We start from the raw sequence: 19,236 nt of genomic DNA, 5'->3' as shown, positions 1-19,236 counted from the left end.
CTGGGAACTTTGACATCCAGGCATCTATGGAGATGCCCTCAGGGAATGGAAGCCTGTGGACTCCATCTCTGCACTCGCTCTCTGCCTCCCTCCAGCGCACCGGTATCTCAGAGAAAGGAGCTTATACCCTTGCCTGGCAGCCAGATGTTTGCAGCTACCACCAGGGGACACCTCAACATAGCCTGGTTCTGACTTCCATCAGGGTTTGCACTCACAGGTCTCACAGATTATAACTAAATAATTGGTTACCACCCTCAGGGCATAGCAAGAGGCAACAGGAGCTCAGTCTTTTTGTGAAGGAGGCCTATCAGCTTATCACTGCTGCAGCCTGAGGGGCAGGCTTCTAATTAAACACAAATCTAAGGGCAGAATATAATCCTTTCCAAAGACCTCAGAGGGTGGGCTTTATCTTAAAGTTCTCCCTCGGCCACGTTCTAAAAACACCAGCATGTCTTGTAGGTGAGATCTTACAAGTGTCTGGTGCTTTGTTTTTTTTGCAGCTTCAACCAGGGAATGCCCCTTGCTCACCTGGCTTACATTCCCGAGTCTCACAGGACTGTAACAGCTGTAGACAGTTCTGTGCAGGCCACCACACCGGGGCAATGCACAGACAGCAGATGTAAACGTACCCACAGTCTTAAGAGGCCTCACTGCTTGTCCTGGGGCTTTGGGGCAGGCTTCAGGCTTGGCGCCCATGGAGAGGTCTGAGGGGGGCTCTCAGGGAAAGGAGGCCAGTGGACGCCACCCCTGCACTCTTCCCTCTGCTGCACTTCTGCTCACCATTCTCTCTCAGAAAGGAGCTTATACACTCGTCTGGAGTCCTGATTTTTGCTGCCCAGGGGACACCTCAAGGCCACCTGGCTCTGGTGGCCACCAGGACTTAAGCTTATGGTCCCACAGGAATGTTTATATTTGCATTCATTAAAAGCTGCTGCCTGAGGGTCTTGCTTCCAATCAGCCTAAATCTAGGAGTTGAGATCCTCCTCTTTGGGAGGACAGGTCTTGGTACACCCTCAATTCTTGGGAGCAATTAAAAATAAAATAGGTTGCTTGGACAATCACAAAGGTTTCAGAGAGAGTCAAGAGCTAGGATAGGGTTGAATAAGGTTCATCGCCTAGTCTTGTCCTTAAAGGTATGTTTTATCTCATGCATATGGAGAGACTCACTTAAGATGTAAGAACACACACAGACAGAAAGTATAGGGAGGGAAAGAGATATTACGTGTAAATGGAAACCAAAAGAAAGCTGGGGTAGCTATACTAATATTAGACAAAACAGACTTTAAAACAAAGACTGTAATAAGAGACAAAGAAGGGCATTACATAATGATAAAGGGGTCACTCTAACTAGAGGATATAACATAACTATTTATGCACCCAACGTAGGAACCCCTAAATATATAAAGCAAATATTAACAGGCCTAAAGGGAGAAATATAGAGCAATACAATAAAAATTGGAGACTTTAATACCCACTTCTATTAACAGATTATCCAGACAGAAAATCTGTAAGAAATCATCAGCCTTAATGACAGGCTGCCTGTACCTCTTCATCTGGCTATTCATCCGCCCTTTATAATATCCCTTATAATAAACTGGTAAACCTAAGTAAATTTATTTTTGAGTTCCATGAGCCCCTTAACAAATTAATCAAACCCGAGGAAGGGTCATGAGACCCTCTGATTTATAACCAGTTGATCAGAAGCATAGGTAATAATAGCCCGTGGATTTTTGATTGGTGTGTGAAGTGGGGCAGTCTGTTAGACTGAGCCCTTAATCTGTGGAATCTGATGCCATCTCCAGGTAGATAGCATCAGAATGGAGTTAAATTTGTAGGAAACACAGTCAATGTCAGCTGAGAACTGGAGAATTACTTGGTGGTGTTGAAAAAACACATATCACAGTACTGAAACATGTTTCAAAACAGATCAAGCTTGAACAGTTTTTAAAATGGGAATACTATTATTTCACCTAATGACATAAATAAACATGAGTTGGAATTATGCTGGCAGAAAACATTTGTCACAGATTTTGAAATTATAATAATACTAATGTTTACATGGAAAAAGGATAGAAGGAAAAGTATCTGAAAAAAGAGGGTAAAGAGAGATTAACCTTGCCATATAGCCAAACACATCAGAAAACCTTAATAATCAAAAGAATTTTTTTAAAGCATATACTGGCAAATGGATATTGGTAGATCAATGGAACTAAATTAAAAAATCCAGAAAAATCCCAAACATACATGGCAATTTAGATATAATAAAGACAGGATCTCAAAATAGTGGGAAAAGGATAGATTGGTCAATGGTGTTGGGAAATTTGGAAAAAATTAAACTGGAGCCCAACTCTCATATTTATAATAGGATTAAAAAACCAAATCAAAGATCAAAGATTTAAAATGTTTAAAAAAAAAATCTTAAAAGAACTGGAAGAGAGCCTTGGGAAATTAAAACCGTGGGGTGGGAAAGGACTTCCCGTGATCCCAAATTCAGAAGTCATAAGAGAAAATAATGACAAATTCCATGACATTAAAAAAACAAAATGGAACAAAACTTTACATGACAAAGCTCAACATAAGTAAAGACAACAAATTTGGGGAAAACATTTGAAACTCATATCACAGATAACAGGGATAAATTCTCTATTATATAAAGAATTCATACAAATTAATAAAAGACTAACAATCCAACAGCAAAATAGAGATAGAATACACAGGTTAAAGAAAAAGAAAGAAAAACATCTTCAAATCAAAGGAAAAGATGTTCAACTTCACTGGTAGTAAGATAAATACAAAAAAAATTATACTAATATCATTTTCTGCCTATAAATTGGCAAAGATCCACTGGCATAATATACTACACTGGCAAAATATACTACGTTGGCAAAAGGTGTGGGGGAATAAGCAATGTGTAAAGGAGTAGAAATTAGTACAACTTACTCTGTACAAGTTTGCAGTACCTGTCAAAATTACAAATATGTATACCACCTCAAGAATGTACCCAACAAATACACTTACATTTCGTTAAAACATTTTTACACTGCATCACTGATGGAGAAGGAGGGTGGACCTTTTAGGAAAGTTGGAAACAATAAAAATATCCATAATAGTAGTCTTACTAAGTCATAGTACATCCATAAAACAAATACTCTGCAGCCATAAAGAATGAGGAAGTGCTTTATATAGCAACTTGGAAGCTCTCCAAACCATATCAATTAGTGAGAGGAAAAAAAAAATGCAAGGGAATAGTAGGCTACCATTTGTATAAAAAAAGAGGGAATAAAATCCTACATATACATATTTCCTTGTATACGCATAAAATATCTCAGGAATTCTATATATACAGACTCAGCCAAACAACTCTGGATCCAACAGAAGAGAGACTAAGTTGCAAGGGAAAAACAAGTGGAAGGAGACTTCACCCCAAACCGCTTTATACTCCTAAAATCTTGAGCCAAGTGAATTTATGATCGAAAAAAATTAAGTTAAAAAAAGTTTTCTAATATGCTCGTTCATTTCAAAGTATGGCTCATCTTCATCTTAGAACTTTAGTTTTATCTAAAGGTATATATTGGTAATATGTATATAAATACAAGCTATTTAGAAAGAATATAAGAGAATACTTATCCTATCCTTGAAACAGTCTTAATAATTCTGAACCAATCTGCTTTATTTTGATCTCAGTAGCAAGTACAACCTATAAAATAATCTAAGAAATATATCAGACTTCCTTTTTAATAATGTGTACTAGCTCACAGAACTTATTTGAAGTGAGAACAAGCAAACTTGTTGGCTTCTATCTTCAAATAAGGTGAATGAGTTTATATCTAACCCCATCCTGACAGAGGACAGGAATTAGTTTATAGATAAGGAATGTCAGTAAGGCTCATATGTCCAGGACAAAGACACAGGAGGGCAAAGATGATGGCTGGGGCTGATATACCTAATGACCTGGGTAAGCTAGCCTAAGCAGATCTCCAACCAGTTGAAGATGCCACCTGACTGTGAAATAAGAAAAAGTTCTTGGAAATTAAGTAGAAGGACAGGACAATTAAGCCAAAAAAGTACTGCAGGAAGAGGAATTATAAAGACTACAAGTTGCACCATCATGCAATTTCGGAATACCTCAGATAAAAAAGTTACAAAGGATTAGAAATCCAAATGGCATTGGACATCTTAGCAATAGAAGCTTATGTACAGACAATAGAAAAATGCCTTCAAAATTTTCAAAAACCACTTCAACACAGAATTTGAACTTCATAAACTATTAAGTGTGAGGGTATATTAGGCCATTTGCAGATTTTAAAAAAAGTGTCAAAATTATTCTTCCAAGCATCTTGTGGCATACTGTACTTTCTAAAAATGGCTACAGCAGTATTTCTGGTCCCATATGCTCTTCCCAGACTTGCCACTCACTCCACCATGAAGAGCAAAAGACTTTTCCTCCCCTGGTCAGGACTTTCTGATTGCCTCAACAAAGTGAATAAAGCAACAGTGACACTGAATGACTTCAGCAGCTAAGTCAGAGAAGGCGAAGATGACTTTCTCACAGCTCTCCCAGGATGTTCATCCTGGGAGCCCTGCCACGATGTGAGGAAGCCCGGGTCACACCTAGGTGCTCCAGTTGAAGGCCTCTGATGTGAGGAGAGAAGACAAGAGCTCTCTGAAGAACACTTCCTGAGTTGACGATTAGTGAGCAAAATAAATGTGTTCATTGTTTTAAGCCATGCCAGCTGATGCAAAACGTGGAGCAAAAACAAAGTATCTTCATTAGTCCCTAATCAAAATTACAGACTCACAGGAAAATAAGTGCCATCATTATTTTAACCACACGTTTCAGGGTAATTTGATATTCACCTCTAGTTATTGGAACATATCTTTACTTAGGAAACTACTGAGAAGCAGTAAAGCAAAAAACTAGGAAATAGCCTGAGAGAGAAAAAAACATAGGATTCAGGAAAAGGAGAATCCAATACAGGAAAGTGGGAAAGGGAAATCCCAGGACGACAGCTGTGCAGCAGAACCTAGAGATCACCTGACAGGTTTGATGATGTGAAGAAACGACTTGAAAAGTATTTTTCAGAGCTGGTGAAAGATGTGGAAAATTAAAAAGATCAAAGGAAACAAAACCAATGGAAAATGGAATTAACTCCAGAAAAAAGCAAAGTTATCCCATGAGGAAATGTAATCATGATAAAGTGCTTGGTTCAACAGCAGAGAATATTTAAAGAGTCAATGTAATGAAAATCCCAAACATGAATTTAAGTAAAAACTATGATATAATTTCACTGAAAGGATGAGGAGAAAGATAACTAAAATCCTCCCAATCATAACAGGAAGTCAACAGATTATACCTAAAATGAAAGAATCAAGAGATAGCAGTATGTATATGTTATTCAGAAAGGTGAAGGTAAAATACTAAGAGAAGCAGCTAAAAAAAAAGAAAACAAAGTTGCCTCTGAAAAGTAGGAGTATTTGTGTGAATGAGAGGATGCAGAAAGTAGAGGGTTGCCTCTTAACACCATTTGCATTTTTAAACTATATTTTGATTAAATAAACATATACACATTTTTATTTGTTACATACATACTTACTATGGAAATGCTGTTGAAGTAGGAGCTAAAACTGGAGGATTCTTCCAAAACTCATCCAATAGACTCTGAATAATTTTTCCAAGATCTGAGTGCATTGTAAACTAAAAGTAACAGTAATTCAGGATAATCAAAATCACTTTCAGAAAGTCTCATCACGATAAGCGTCACTCTAGAACTTAATCTTAAATCTACTTTTGCAAGTCAAGAATGAAATGAAAAGCAGAAGATATTGTGTCAAATGAACATGCTAGCAATCCACATCTTACAATATTTTCTTATAGAATCAATATCATAGATGATGTTAAAAGTCAATTTAGCTAATGATGGAGCTGAAATAGTTCCACACTTCACTATTTACAATAATTTGAAGGTTCAAAGGTAAATACCGAGAGTACATTTAAGTTATAGTTCTTCATGTTAATCTATCATATACATATTCTAGGAACTTTAAGGCATGTTTGAATTTTATCCCTTCCTAACAACTATGGAAGAGCTACAAAATTCTAACATCAACAGATGCTCACCACTGAAAAACAAATAACCTTCAAATCAGTATTATCTATTAAATGTAGTGAAAATGTTTGAAATAAATTATACCACATACATACATTGCTTACTAACGGAGAGGTAACATACACTCCTTGTTTGTCCACTAAGTGATGTTGTATTGGTGGATAAACACTGATCACTGGTTTTTCCTGAGGAAATTGTGGAGGGAGCAATCTGGTAAAAGTAGAACAGATTGAAAAACAAAAACAAAGATGACAGATGTTATAGTACACAGTCATAATCTTAAAGTTATTCAAAAGCAAATTACATTTTTATATTTTCATTTGGATTGTAATAAGTGCTCTATTATGGTTGTTCAGTCAATTAAAATATACAAAAAGATACACCTTGGCAACAAGACTATAAAGTAACTTAATATAGTAAAACCTTAATGTGGAATAAGGATACCAAGAATTATAGACTATTCTTCCCACCAGGCCAATTTTAACTGCTTTCAAACACAATATACCAAGCTATTGAAAATCTCAGCTAACAATTAGATCAGGCATTTGTACTAGGTGAACCATATTAACCCAGACTGGCTATATATTAGACCACAGGTTCAGGCCATATGGTTTTCCTACTTTTGAAATGCTGCCAAGAATGATTTCACTATATATTGACTTTTTAAAAAGCAGATAAAATGGAGAGTACTAGGATTGGAACAACGTAGCTGTCTTCTAAATGTCTCAATTAACACATCTCTCCCAACTTTGAGGTCAAGCACATGGTTTCAAGTGAAGAACAGTAAATTCTCAATACAAAAAAGAAAAAGAGTAAAAAAAATCTGAACCTTTTTTGAATTACTACAAATTTAAGATTAGGGAGTGAAGTCTTTAAAAACGAGATTTTACTGGATATGGAACCCTGTTTTCCAAATCTCCAAAACTCAGACGAATATGTCCCTTTAAATTGCCTTTCTTCCTCTTCTGGCTTAGAAAATTATTTATTGTCAAGAAGAAAATGAAGTCCTTATTGGCTCCTCCTACTTAGCTCCACCTAGGGCATGTGATGATTATTTCATTTATATCATTGAACAGGTTAAACTAGTTTGGTAAAAAAGGCAATAAATGGCCTTTGTTGCCCAACCAATGTGCAGTAACTACCCTGATTACGCTATTCACTACCTATGTATCTGTCATTTGCTCCAATTTGCAGGGCTGCTGTGAGGATGCAAAAAGCTCCCATATATCAAGACAACGTATCTTAATGGTTGGCACTGTTATATATTCATGCTTTAACTCACTTATTCAACTAGGATTTACTAAAGCCTCCTATGTGCAGGCACCATGCTAGGCAATGAAGCTATGAAGATGAAAAAGCACAGTTCCTGTCTTCAAGTTAGGTGCCTTTTCACCTTACCCACCACTCACTCCAGCAGCCACTCACCTGATACAATCTGAGGTGATGACTGCGTTCTTTCATACTAAGGACTAGTAATTGCACTTAAGGCTAAATGAGTACTTCAGTGATCACTCTGTCCAACTTTTCCTCTTTGTAACATTATAACCTCATGATTATATTTTTAACTTTTAATTTTTTTTCTTTAAAAATATTCAGCAGATCAAATTCAGCCCTGAACTTTCTGGTTGATGTAGTTTATCTGTTGCTGCGAACTAGAATATTTTCACTTGTTTCTGATGTCAAGGTGAACACCCCTCTAATGGTTTTCCACACATGATCCCTTTGGTTGTTTGTCATCATCATTCTTACTCTTTCAGCTGACCTCCAGTCAAGACTTTGGTGCAAATCAATAAAAACGATTTTAGTACTAAGGATTATTACTACATCTTTTTATTGCATTTCCTCATATAGTTTCTTAAGGCTATATTACAATGATGTCTTTAAATTTTTTATTTTATTAAATTGTGTGAGTTTAAGAAATTGTTATGGGAAAGGAAAACAAGTTCATTTTAAACAGTTTACTTCTAATAATAATTAAGAAACAATAAAAAGATTTTTTAAAGTCATATTACACGAAAAAAATAGGATACAATTCTACTTACATATTAATGTTAATTGTCAGGTTGTTTACGGTGAATGGCAACCTGTATTCCACATCTTTCTGTATTTCAGCTATACTGTAGGAGAAAATTTGAGAAAAATATTTACCTGAACTTATAAAACCATAAATGTTAAAAACAAATGTTAAACCTTTGGGTCTACTCCACAAGTTCAAAGCCAAGTAGAGCATCTTAGTGATTAAGAGCATGACCTCTTAAATTAAGCTTCCTGGGTTCTCATTCTCTATCATTTCTTTGTGTGCTCACAGGCAACTTAATTTGTTTAAGTCTTCACTCTCAAATAGTAAATGGGGATGTTAAAAGTATCCGTCTATCTAAAAGAGTTGTTAGAGTGAGATAATGCATGTAAAGCCCTCCACGTAATGCTAGTGACTGTTCAATATACGTTAGCTATTCTTAAATAAGCATTTAGAATACACATCTGAGTTGGAGCCTGTCTAAATCTGTACTACTAAAGTTTTAACTCAGTTTTCCAGATACTGTATTTTTACAGAAAATTTTATAGAAAATAAAGTGAATTTCATTAAAATAATGTTTACTTAAATCATTGGCTGGAAGTGTTCAATTCATTGTCTTGCAATTATATTCTTGACATTTATTTAAATTTTTGACAAGTTACCTTTACAAATGAGGTAGCAAAGATAACTGAAGGTAATAGTTGTAATACTAACGAGAGCTGAACCATCATTACCAAATTCTAAAACAACTGGTCAATTATGGCAATTGATGGGGTTCAGGATGTGCTCCAAAATGTGGCACCTTGGCATCTTGAATATTTTAAGCAAAGGAATGTAAGAAAGTAGCAGAAACAGTAAGGTTACTCTGACCTCTGCCTCATCCCCCCTCTTCCTTTAAACAGGTCATAAAACCGCATTAAGAGCTGCCTTCCCTATACCAAGAGGAAAGGTTGTGATCTCAGAAGACAAAGCGATGCCAAGAAGAATCCTAATGAACTGATCCTGCTTTGTCATCATTGTCCTCCCCACAACCATTCTCCCTGCCCCCGCCCCCGTTTACTACAATTACAAGCATACTTCTCTTTTTTGTGCTTCACAGATACTGCCTTTTGTTGTTGTTGTTACAAACTGAAGGACTGTGGCAACCCTGCCTATTGGGGCTATTTTTCCAACAGCATTTGCTCACTTCACGTCTCTGTGTCACATACTGGTAATTCTTGCAATATTTCAAACCCTCCACCAGCAGAAAGGTTGCAACTCACCGAAGGCTCAGAAGATGGTTAGCATTTCTTAGCCATAAAGTATTTTTAATTAAGATACACACATTGTTTTTTAGACATAATGCTATTGCACACTAAGCAGACTACAGTAGCGCAAATATAACTCTTACATGCACTGGGAAATCAAAAACTTTATGTAACTTGCCTTCCTGAGGTAGTCTGCCACTGAATCTGCAGTGTCGCACTTCTTAACCCATCATACTCCTTCCCAACTGTCCACTCGTCATCCAGCCTTGCACAAAATTCTCAGGTCTGCTGCTCTGAGCCTTCATTTCCTTCTGAAGGCCCCCATGTCATATAAAACTTATATTAATTAAGTCTGTAAGGTTTTCTCCTATTACTCTGTCTTTGTCAGTTTAATTTGCAGACCCAGCTAGGAACCCCAAGAGAGTCCAGGAAAACTTTTTCCTCCTCTATGCTAGCTGCATTGGACAAAAATGGCAGATGTTTGTTTTACTTAATTAAAATAAGAATCATTTCCTGAATCTTTACTACAAATGTGATTTTGAATTTTTTTGGTATCTTAAATAACTTTTTAAAAACTTATTCCAAAAAAAATTCATTCTCATTGAGAAAAAAAATCTTTCCAAATCAGTAAATGTTATTTTACAACATTTTTTAATGGCTGCATAATGTTCTAGTGTATGTTCAACCTATTTTGTACTACTGGATATTTAGATTGTTTCCAAGTATTAATACTATAAACCATGCTCTGATAAACATTCTTACAGCCATATCTTCATGCAGACAGGGAGTACTCTTTAGCTGTAAATACACACACACATACACACACACACACACACACATATTTTAAAGTAACACTGTAATCACACCACAAGAGAAAATTTTAAATGACCTTCCACTAATAATTTTATTTTCTAGGTTCTCTGAGAGAAGTGTATTAGCATGGTTTTACTTCAGTGGCTCTGAATCTGTCTGGGACTAAAGAAAGCTGGAACAACAGATAACTTTGTCAGAATGTGTGATTAACTGGCAACCTCATTTCTTTGATAGTGCCTAAAACTATAAACAGAACTTGAAATGCAAGGGAGGCACTAATTATGGTTAAAAGATTCCTTTTGTAGAACAATCATTCATTTCCTAACTTTATATTTTGTGTTAACTTGGATTTTGTAACTAAGACTAGGTTCAGTTAAACAGCTACCATACATCCAGCATCTTGCAAGGAAATGAAAATACAGAGACGGAAAAAGTGTGGTGTTTGCTCTGAGGGGGCACACAGCCTGAAGAGGAAGGCGAGCGACTGAAAGAGATCAAGTCAAGATACTGATGTCATGCATTTCCCACAGGGCTGGGCACTCAAGCAAGGGTGTTTAGATGATCCCCTCCAGTAAGATTCAGATGCCTACACGAAGATGGCAGATGGAGGTTAGACAACTTCCTTTTCCCACCTCAATCTCCAGGAAAAAAAAAAGTGACTTTTAAGAAGCAAATCTATCTCGAACTAACAAATTGATACAGCTACCCAGTAAGTATAGCAAATGAAACGATACTAAAATAATCAGTGAATTGAAACTACTCCACTGGTTCCTCAAAATGAAGTATTTTCTCTATGAACTAGTACTCAGGTTTCCTGAAACCCTGGTATTTGCCATTATTAGAAGTCACAAGTGAGCAAACGTCTGAAGACATGAGGTCTCGGGGTAGGATGTCATTATTGAAAGCTAAGTCGCCGCTGCATGCCAGGCACTGTGCTGAGCCTACACCATCATCTGCCTATGTCCCACATGAGGAAATCCAGGCCTTGATCAAAATTATCTAGGCAGAAGAATGTGAGGGAACTAGAACTGGACTGAAAGCTCCATGAGGACAGAGCATGTCTATTTTAGTCACTGTCTACCCCAGAGCCTGGCACATAGTAAGATTTTTTATAAATCAATGAGTAAAATAAGTAAATAAAAAGCAAATCTATAACAGTGCTGAAAAGCAAACAGTACTATAAACTGAAGAAACTTTGAGGAATCTTTGAAAGATAAAAAAGATGGGAATGGATTTAAGAAATAGGGGTTCAAAAAAAAAAAAAAAAGGCATATGAGAACTAATGGCAACCCAAAACATAAGACCAACGCAAAGCAGGAGCCTTTGCAAACCCTTGAAACAACTCAATGCAGACCAGAGTGCAAAGGGTGAGGCAGGAGCACTTCTCAGGGTAATGCAGTGCATGCATTGGGGAGACACGTGGACCAGGAGGCACACAGCACTCTCCAGGTGCCCTGCTGGTTCCAGCCAGTGGTCAGCAGTAGTACCAGCCCCTCGGACAGCACAGTGAGGCTGCCTCTAAGGTAGCTGAGGACCCTACTGACTGCCACAAAGCCTCCATTTCCAAAAGACAACTTTCAGCTTGACCCATACCAAAGCGAGTCCTTCTTCCTCTATCACCTGAGGCAGACTATGATAAACAGTTAAATATCTACAAACAAGGCAGCCAGGAATCTCAAATACACAAAGGAATACACTGAAAAGGTCTAAACAAAACAGAATCATGCAAGGCATGCACCAAACTCAGTAAGCCCAAACACAAAGACTCAAGGAAACAGTTCAGTGAGAAACAGGAGACTATAAACTGTGTAATATCCTCAGAGGAACAAAACAGCACATGCATTTACAGACACACATTGGTTGATATGAAAATGAACAATTATGAAACTGGAAACTTAAAATGAGCACCTATGTCTGTGAGCTTGTTTCTATTTTGTAAATAAGTTCATTTGTGTCTTTTTATTTTTTAAGATTCCACATAAAAGTGGTATCATAGAAAACAAACTCATGGTTGCCAGGGGGAATGGTGGTGGGAAGGGATACATTAGGAGTTCAAGATTTGCAGACAGTACTATATATGAAATAGATAAACAACAAGTTTCGACTGTATAGCACAGGGAACTATATTCAATATCTTGCAGTAATCTACAATGAAAAAGAATATGAAAAGGAATTTATGTATGTATATTTATGACTGAAGCATTAGGCTGTACACCAGAAATTGATACAACACTGTAAACCAACTATACTTCAATTAAAAAAAAAAAGCTAAATAGCTCAAATAAATGGTTCAGTGCTCTGTTTGGAAGATGTTTCATACTGTATGCCTCTTTTGCACAATACTGAAGCACTTTGGCATATTAAATAAAGGCTTTCAGAAATTCTAAACTCTGATTTTGTTTCTTTTCTGTATCTGTTTAACATGGACCACTTATTCCACAGTATTTTTTGAACAGTGTTCCACTGAACACATTGGATAATGACAGATGTGCAAAGAGCTATAGGAACAACAGAAGAAAGCACCTAATCTAAACAGGAATAGGGGGGTAGGGTCTTCTGGGAAAAAACAATATCTGACCCACATTTAAAAGTCAACTAAGAGTTAACAGCCAGGAAGGAGAATCGGGAAATGAAGTGGACATTCTAGGCAGAGGAAACACAATCAGAAAAGCTTCATACAGGAACTAACAGGTTTCTAAAAGCCTCTAGATCCTTTGCCATTAAGGAAACTTTATATTCTGTCTGTTGACACCTTTCCATCAGTCACATCACCATCTTCCCTGACAACTAGGCATTAAGCTAAGGAGGCTGGACTCTTCTAGGGAAGAGTTCGGAAGCAACTGAAAGGAGTAAAATGGTCAAATTTGAATTTTAGAAAGATTACTCTGGTGCCCATGTGGAAGAAAAAGCTAAGGGAACAAGACTGGAGGGAGGCAGAGAAAACAGTTAACTCCGTGGTGGTAGGGATAACTAAGCGAAAACAGGATGACCAGGTTTTTGGGTGAGGTGAGCAGATAGCAGAGACACCTGGAAGAAGTTCAAAGGTGGGAGGGAAGGAGAAGACCGGATTTAACTAGAAATGGAAAATGACTACCTGTGTGGCAATTTGGTAACTTTTTAAGCAGGTATGGACTAATACCACTAAGGGAAAATTAACTAGAGACAGCACTTGACTGTTATGCTCTATGTAGCAAAAGTTTTCTTAAATGGTAACATGCTTTATCATGTCATGTACTCTGCAATTATAACTCTTAATCACTGGTTATAAACAGACTATATGATGTAATATATCAAAATTCAATGAATTATGGGGCTGTTTGATAAACATAATTTTAAAGTACACTATAAGATGTTGCTACGTGCCAGATCTTTCTGGATCTTTCTACTGTAAAAGAAAAGCTGGAGGGGGACAGATGCTATATGGGAAATCTCTGTGCTAACTTTGCTGTGAAGCTAAAATTGCCCTAAATAATAAAATCTATTTTTAAAAAGTTGGAAATTTGGATATGTTAATGAAAAAATCTCAAATTATAAATGCTGACAACAGATTCATTTTTTAAAAATATAACACTGGACAGGTCAAAACATATACACATATTCTCTCATTACAAATCTGTTGTGTTATCAAGTTTGTTTGTGAGTCCTTATGAGCTGACAGTGAAAACTACAGAAAGAAAGGTTTGAAATCCAGGTTTACTCAGCAGCCCATAAGTTTACAGAAGACAGCCTTACAACTGGGAGCAGGGGTTAAACTTAACAGCTACAGGGTAGAAAACTATACAATAGCAGACTCTCCAGCGAAGTTATAAGGTTTTTAAAGATTTGGGTAATCAGAAAGAATATCCAACAACTGACAGCAAAATAAAATTTCAAAACAATTTTTAAAGACTATGGAGACCGGATTATATTTAAGATACAAAAATAAAATAATTGGCATTTACAGAGTAGTTACTGTGTGTCAGATAATATTCTAGTTTTTTTTACATGTATTACATCTAAAATCTTTCAAATGAAATCTTACATTTGATTTGTCAAGAAAATATCTCTGGAATGGACTTGCTTTCTGAAATGGAAAGTCAGAAGTAGTCCTGCCAGAGATAAGTGAGCTGGAGGTGGGCTTGTGAGGGATTCGCAAGCTAGCTAGATGCACGCAGGCTAGCTAAGGGGCAAAGTTCCAGGCACACCGCTTCTATGCAGTGGAAAGAAGTAATATAATCTGGTATTAGCTAACTGTGTGCCAGATACTCTAATAAACATTTATAAACATTAACTTAGATATCAACAATCCTACAGGACAGGAACCACAACTTCTCCTGACTTTACAGGTAGGAACTGGAGCTTAGAGTTCACCTAGGTCATGCTACTTTTCTTGATGTCAATCACTTTTACTTGCTAACATTTATGTTGCTCAAATTCATTTCATTCACTATCTCTAAGAGAGTGTTCATACCAAGGAACCAAGAGACTTTCACAGTTGCGCTGGGCAGTAAGAGGGCAGGTAGTCAATCCTCTCACATCAGTGGTCCTAAGACCCATTAAGGTTACAAAGACATCCAGGGTTGCACCACCAGCTAATGATGCCTCAGTAGCCCCTGACTTCAGGTTCAGGGCCTCTTTCATTAAGACTGTTAGTTATACCAGAGTGAAAGCGAAGAAAACAATTCTGACAAACATAATAACTCCCAAATTAGCTTCTTACTGAATATAAACTAAAAATAGCACCAGAATTACCATGTAGCTAACTGATGATTAAAATGATGAAGTCCTTTACTTGAGAGAGCTGATGTCCCAGAGTAAAAGGTAACAAAGAAGTACTACTTGTGTAACTTTGAATTTATATAGTTAATTACAGATAATAATTACCATTCACAACATAGCTCCAGGTTGTTGTTTTAGAGCTAAGGAAATTAAATAATAAAGAAGCTAATTAACTGTAGATATTGTGAAAGAGAAAAAAAGCAGGATAGTTAGGATGGCAACTATTAACTTACCATCAGTTTCTACTATTTTTTGATTGCAGGTACAATGCAGTGGGATACTTAACAGCTTTGCTTTCAAAGAATCTTTAAATATTGGGATTAGTATCACTTGGGATATCTTCAACTGCAAGTAATTGAAAAACCAGGCTGCAAGTGTTTTAAACAGTGAGGGGCTATTTGTATGTATAATACAAGTGTATATGTATAATCTTGTATAGCCAGAAGTCCAAAGGTGGTTAATTCAGCATCACAATATTATCCCACAGACATTCCATCTTTCTGCTCTATTCCATTCGGTAGTCAGCCTGACTTCCTTCATGATCCAAGCTGTTCAGATGTCCCATGCAACACAACAATATCCAAAACAGAGAGAGGCATTTCCTTTTAGACATCTTTATTATTAAGAAAATGTTTTGAGCAGCTCCCCAGCAGACTTCTTCAGTCCCACTGACCAAGATTAGGTCAGGTGTCCCGATTCCACAATAGTTAGCAGGGGGAATGAGACCATTATCATTGGCATAAACAACCATTATTTACCTACTGGGTTAGAAAGAGCACAGCCTCTGTTAAATATATGGCCCTGCAGACTGGGAACCCATATAAAAGCAGGTTTTCTTCCAAGAAACCAGGAGAAATAGACTTGGATGGGAAACCAACAGTGTCCCTTAGAGTGAGCTTCTTTAGGATGTAGAAGAAACAACAGAATCAGTTCTACTCCTGCCCAGAGTTAGGAATTTCAGTGGTAAACTGAATATTGTGATGACTGTTATTTAGAAGGTGAAATATATTACTTGAACCTAGTAATCTACATAACTTTCAGTTTCCATTTTCATAGCAGACAAATGTGTTATTATACTTCAGTTAAACACTTTTTTTGGTTTCCCATTCGCCCTGCCTTACCAGTGAGACTTGGATGAAGAAATATAAAGTTCAGCTAACCTTAAAGAGTGGCCTGAGGAAGATGAGGCAAGAATTTCTTAAGGTAACTAAAAAAGAGGTTTACATTAATTAGAGAAAAGGAATTAAACAGACTCTTTCCTGAAATGGGATTTTTTGAATTCTAAGGAGTTAAAAGAAAATACGAGTTGGAAGGTAGACGAGCAAATGGGGTGGGGAAAGGTTACTGAGGAGGGCAGGAGAAAAGTCAGATACTTTCATGGCCAGGAAAGAGCTGCTAACCTTATTTTGGAGAAGGGTAGATTATGAAGCATGAGGGAGGGGGGCAGCATGCAACAAAATAGTAATATTCCTAACTGATGAAGTTGTGTATTATTCATTAAAATACCATTTGAAACATTCTTTCAACTTTTGCAGAGTGCACCTTCAGAATAACCAAATTGCAGTGCCTTTTTTTTTTTAAAGAACCATGTGTTTAATGTTTCAAAGAACAAATTTGTTCTTCATTATTCAGTTCATTATGAACAAAATTCTTTAAGTATAAGTTGTATTGAATTTGGTTACCCAACCAACATATTGTCAGATACTGCACAGATCATTTTTATCAGCTAGCTTTAAAATTTATGCCTTGTCTTAACAAGAAAAGGTGCGTGACATTTTTTCTGAGATTGTACCATTTGAAAACTGGAAATACATGACATATTTAATTGTCACCAGAATCATCCAAGTATAGCTAATAAATGTGCAATATTTCAATAAAATAAAACTTCAAATATTTTTATAACAGATCTTTAAGGAATCAAGCTGTTAGCTGTTCATAACATTACAAAAATGTAGATAATGTCACATGTCTGATTATACAGTCATAATTTTTGGCTCAAAAAAATAACAAATAAAATGGATCCTTTCTGCCCTTGACTTAGGATATTTACTGATCCTCTTAAACCAATGCAGAACTCCTTAGATTAGCAATTTCTGCTTTAGAATCTCACCTTACCTGGAAGGCCAAAAAAAAAAAAAAAAAAAAAAAAAATAGATCACATCAATCACTTCCCTTATTTACCAGCCTTAGCAGCAAGGGACTTCGGAGCATTTGAAAAATTCAACTGCAACTTCAAAGAATAAAAATTTGCCAGCAGTGAAGATATCTAACAGAATAAAGGCTTAAAAGCAATTAATTCCAAAGGTATGATTCTAAAAAGTATTTTAGCAATAGCAGTACTAGTTTAGTATACAAAGTATTCCAAGGTGACATCTTTTAAGTAGACAAAACTTTTGTCATGCTTGTTAAAAAGGATTCACCTTATAAGCACATTTTGTAAGAGTAGCTCTTAACATGTTACATGTCAGAACACTATTTAGAATAAAACAGACTTGTAAGAAATCTGTGAACTTAATTTTCCAAAAAGAAAGCTACCATTAAACCAAACAGCTTTACATTCTTTCCTGTTTAACACCACAAATTTTCACCTTTTGAAAGCTCTGAAAAAGCGTAACAGTTGAGACAAACAACCAAGAAACACCTGAAGTTCAATCAGTAATAGGGCTCACGTTAGCCAAGCTCATTTTGTTGTGATTTTTTTCCCCTTTTAACAACGTATCTAATTGAAATCTACTCTACACGTGGGGAGAGGGGGATGGGCTAGAGCTCAGCGGTAGAGCTCTTGCTTAGCAGGCAGGAGGTCCTGGGTTTGAATCCCCAGTACTTTAATGAAAAATAAACCTAATTACCTCCCCCCTAAAACACAGACACGTACACACCCGCACACCCAAACTGTGCTATACTATCACTTGCTTGGGAAGAATCATTAGTCTAACAGATAAAATGGCCCCTAGTAGTTCCTTCAACACGAATTAATCAATTCTATTATCTCTGAAAAAATATATTTTAAATGTATGAAACGTCTTTTTAAAATAGTGTTCAGATGTTGACATCTTTACATTAAAATACATGACCTGGCACTGTTATGTAAATACTCTTGCATAATTCATACAATAAAAAGTGGCAGTTCTAATTTTTGAAAATCACTAAAGGCCACAGATATTTACAATATAAAGGGCTGCAGCAAACCAGTGTCCAGTAAAAATGGATTAAATAACTTGAATTGCAAAATATTTCTACTCTGACCACACTGAAAATTAAAACCTCATTCCACGCAAATAGAACAATCAAGATGAATACAGAGACTGGTAGTTGCTAGACGGGGGAGGTTGTTGGGACGCCGCAAATCTACTAGACTTAAAAGGATTGAGTAGATCACTCCTAGAGAAGAACTCTGATGAAAACTGTCTTCCCTTTCCTTTGATGTTGAAAGTTTTTTTCCCCTCAAAACGGCCCGCTCTTTGTGAAACCTTAAGATCACTCTCAATTCTTTTTAGCCAAAATCAGAATTTTAATAATTCTACCAACGCGGCAAACGGAAAGGTTAGTGAGGAAGCCGAGCAAAGCGAAGCATATTATAGACCCTGAGACAGATTAGTCAGCAGCGATGTGTCAGGAGGGATGAGCAAGTGGGAATTAGAGGAGCTGGGCAGTGGTGGGGCGGGAGGGAGGGAGGGAGGAAGGGAGAGTCGGGAAGAAAATCCTGGACGTGGGGCAGGGACGGGAGAGCAAGCGTGTGACCAGGACCAAGGGAAATAAGTAACAGGAGTCCGCCGGCGGGGAGCCGCCAGAGAAGCTGCGAGTGTGGTCAGGTCCAGCCCACCCTCCCGCCCTACTTTTTCCTCCTGTCGGAGAGGCAGCGACCAGTCACCTGGAATGTGAGTTCCGCAGGGACTCGATGAGGCGCTGCTTCTGCTGCTGGAGGCTGGTGAGGCCACCGGGAGACCCAGCTGCGGAGGAGGAGGCGCTCTTGCTCAGGGGAAAGAGCCAGCTCATCCTCCACGGGGCCCCGGGCCCGAGGCCCTGGAAGGCTCTGGCCTGCTTCTCCCAGTTGCTCAGCACGGCAGCTCTCCAGCGACAGAGGAGGAGCGGGCAGAGACGCCCCGGCCCCAGTGCTGGGGAGCCGCGTCTTCTCTAAGCAAGGCCGGCCGGGGGTCCTCGGAGGCCGGGGGGCATGCTGTTACAGCGGGCAGCTGGAGAGAGGGAACTCTCCGCCCGGGACTGGCAGTCCTACCTTCACCGCCTGGACGCCGCGGGACCGCCCCGGTCTCCTCCACCCAAATCTCCGTCACCT

General features: G+C 37.6%; 1 protein-coding gene across 1 annotated transcript in view; it reads right to left on the bottom strand.

The window, feature by feature from the left end:
* Positions 1 to 19,207, bottom strand: part of VPS37A (VPS37A subunit of ESCRT-I) — a 32,045-nt gene extending 12,838 nt beyond the window's left edge. The window contains exons 1-4 of the mRNA XM_010995707.3: positions 18,814 to 19,207; positions 8,150 to 8,224; positions 6,203 to 6,317; positions 5,595 to 5,695 (exon numbers count right to left, since the gene is read on the bottom strand). Coding sequence (XP_010994009.1) covers positions 5,595 to 5,695; positions 6,203 to 6,317; positions 8,150 to 8,224; positions 18,814 to 18,938 — 416 coding nt within the window. The 5' untranslated portion in view covers positions 18,939 to 19,207. The remainder of the gene's footprint in view (positions 1 to 5,594; positions 5,696 to 6,202; positions 6,318 to 8,149; positions 8,225 to 18,813) is intronic.
* Between the last annotated feature and the right edge of the window lie 29 nt (positions 19,208 to 19,236).

This window comes from Camelus dromedarius, chromosome 22 (assembly GCF_036321535.1).
Source record: "Camelus dromedarius isolate mCamDro1 chromosome 22, mCamDro1.pat, whole genome shotgun sequence".
NCBI classification, from domain to species: domain Eukaryota; kingdom Metazoa; phylum Chordata; class Mammalia; order Artiodactyla; family Camelidae; genus Camelus; species Camelus dromedarius.
This window is presented reverse-complemented; position numbering and strand designations above follow the sequence as displayed.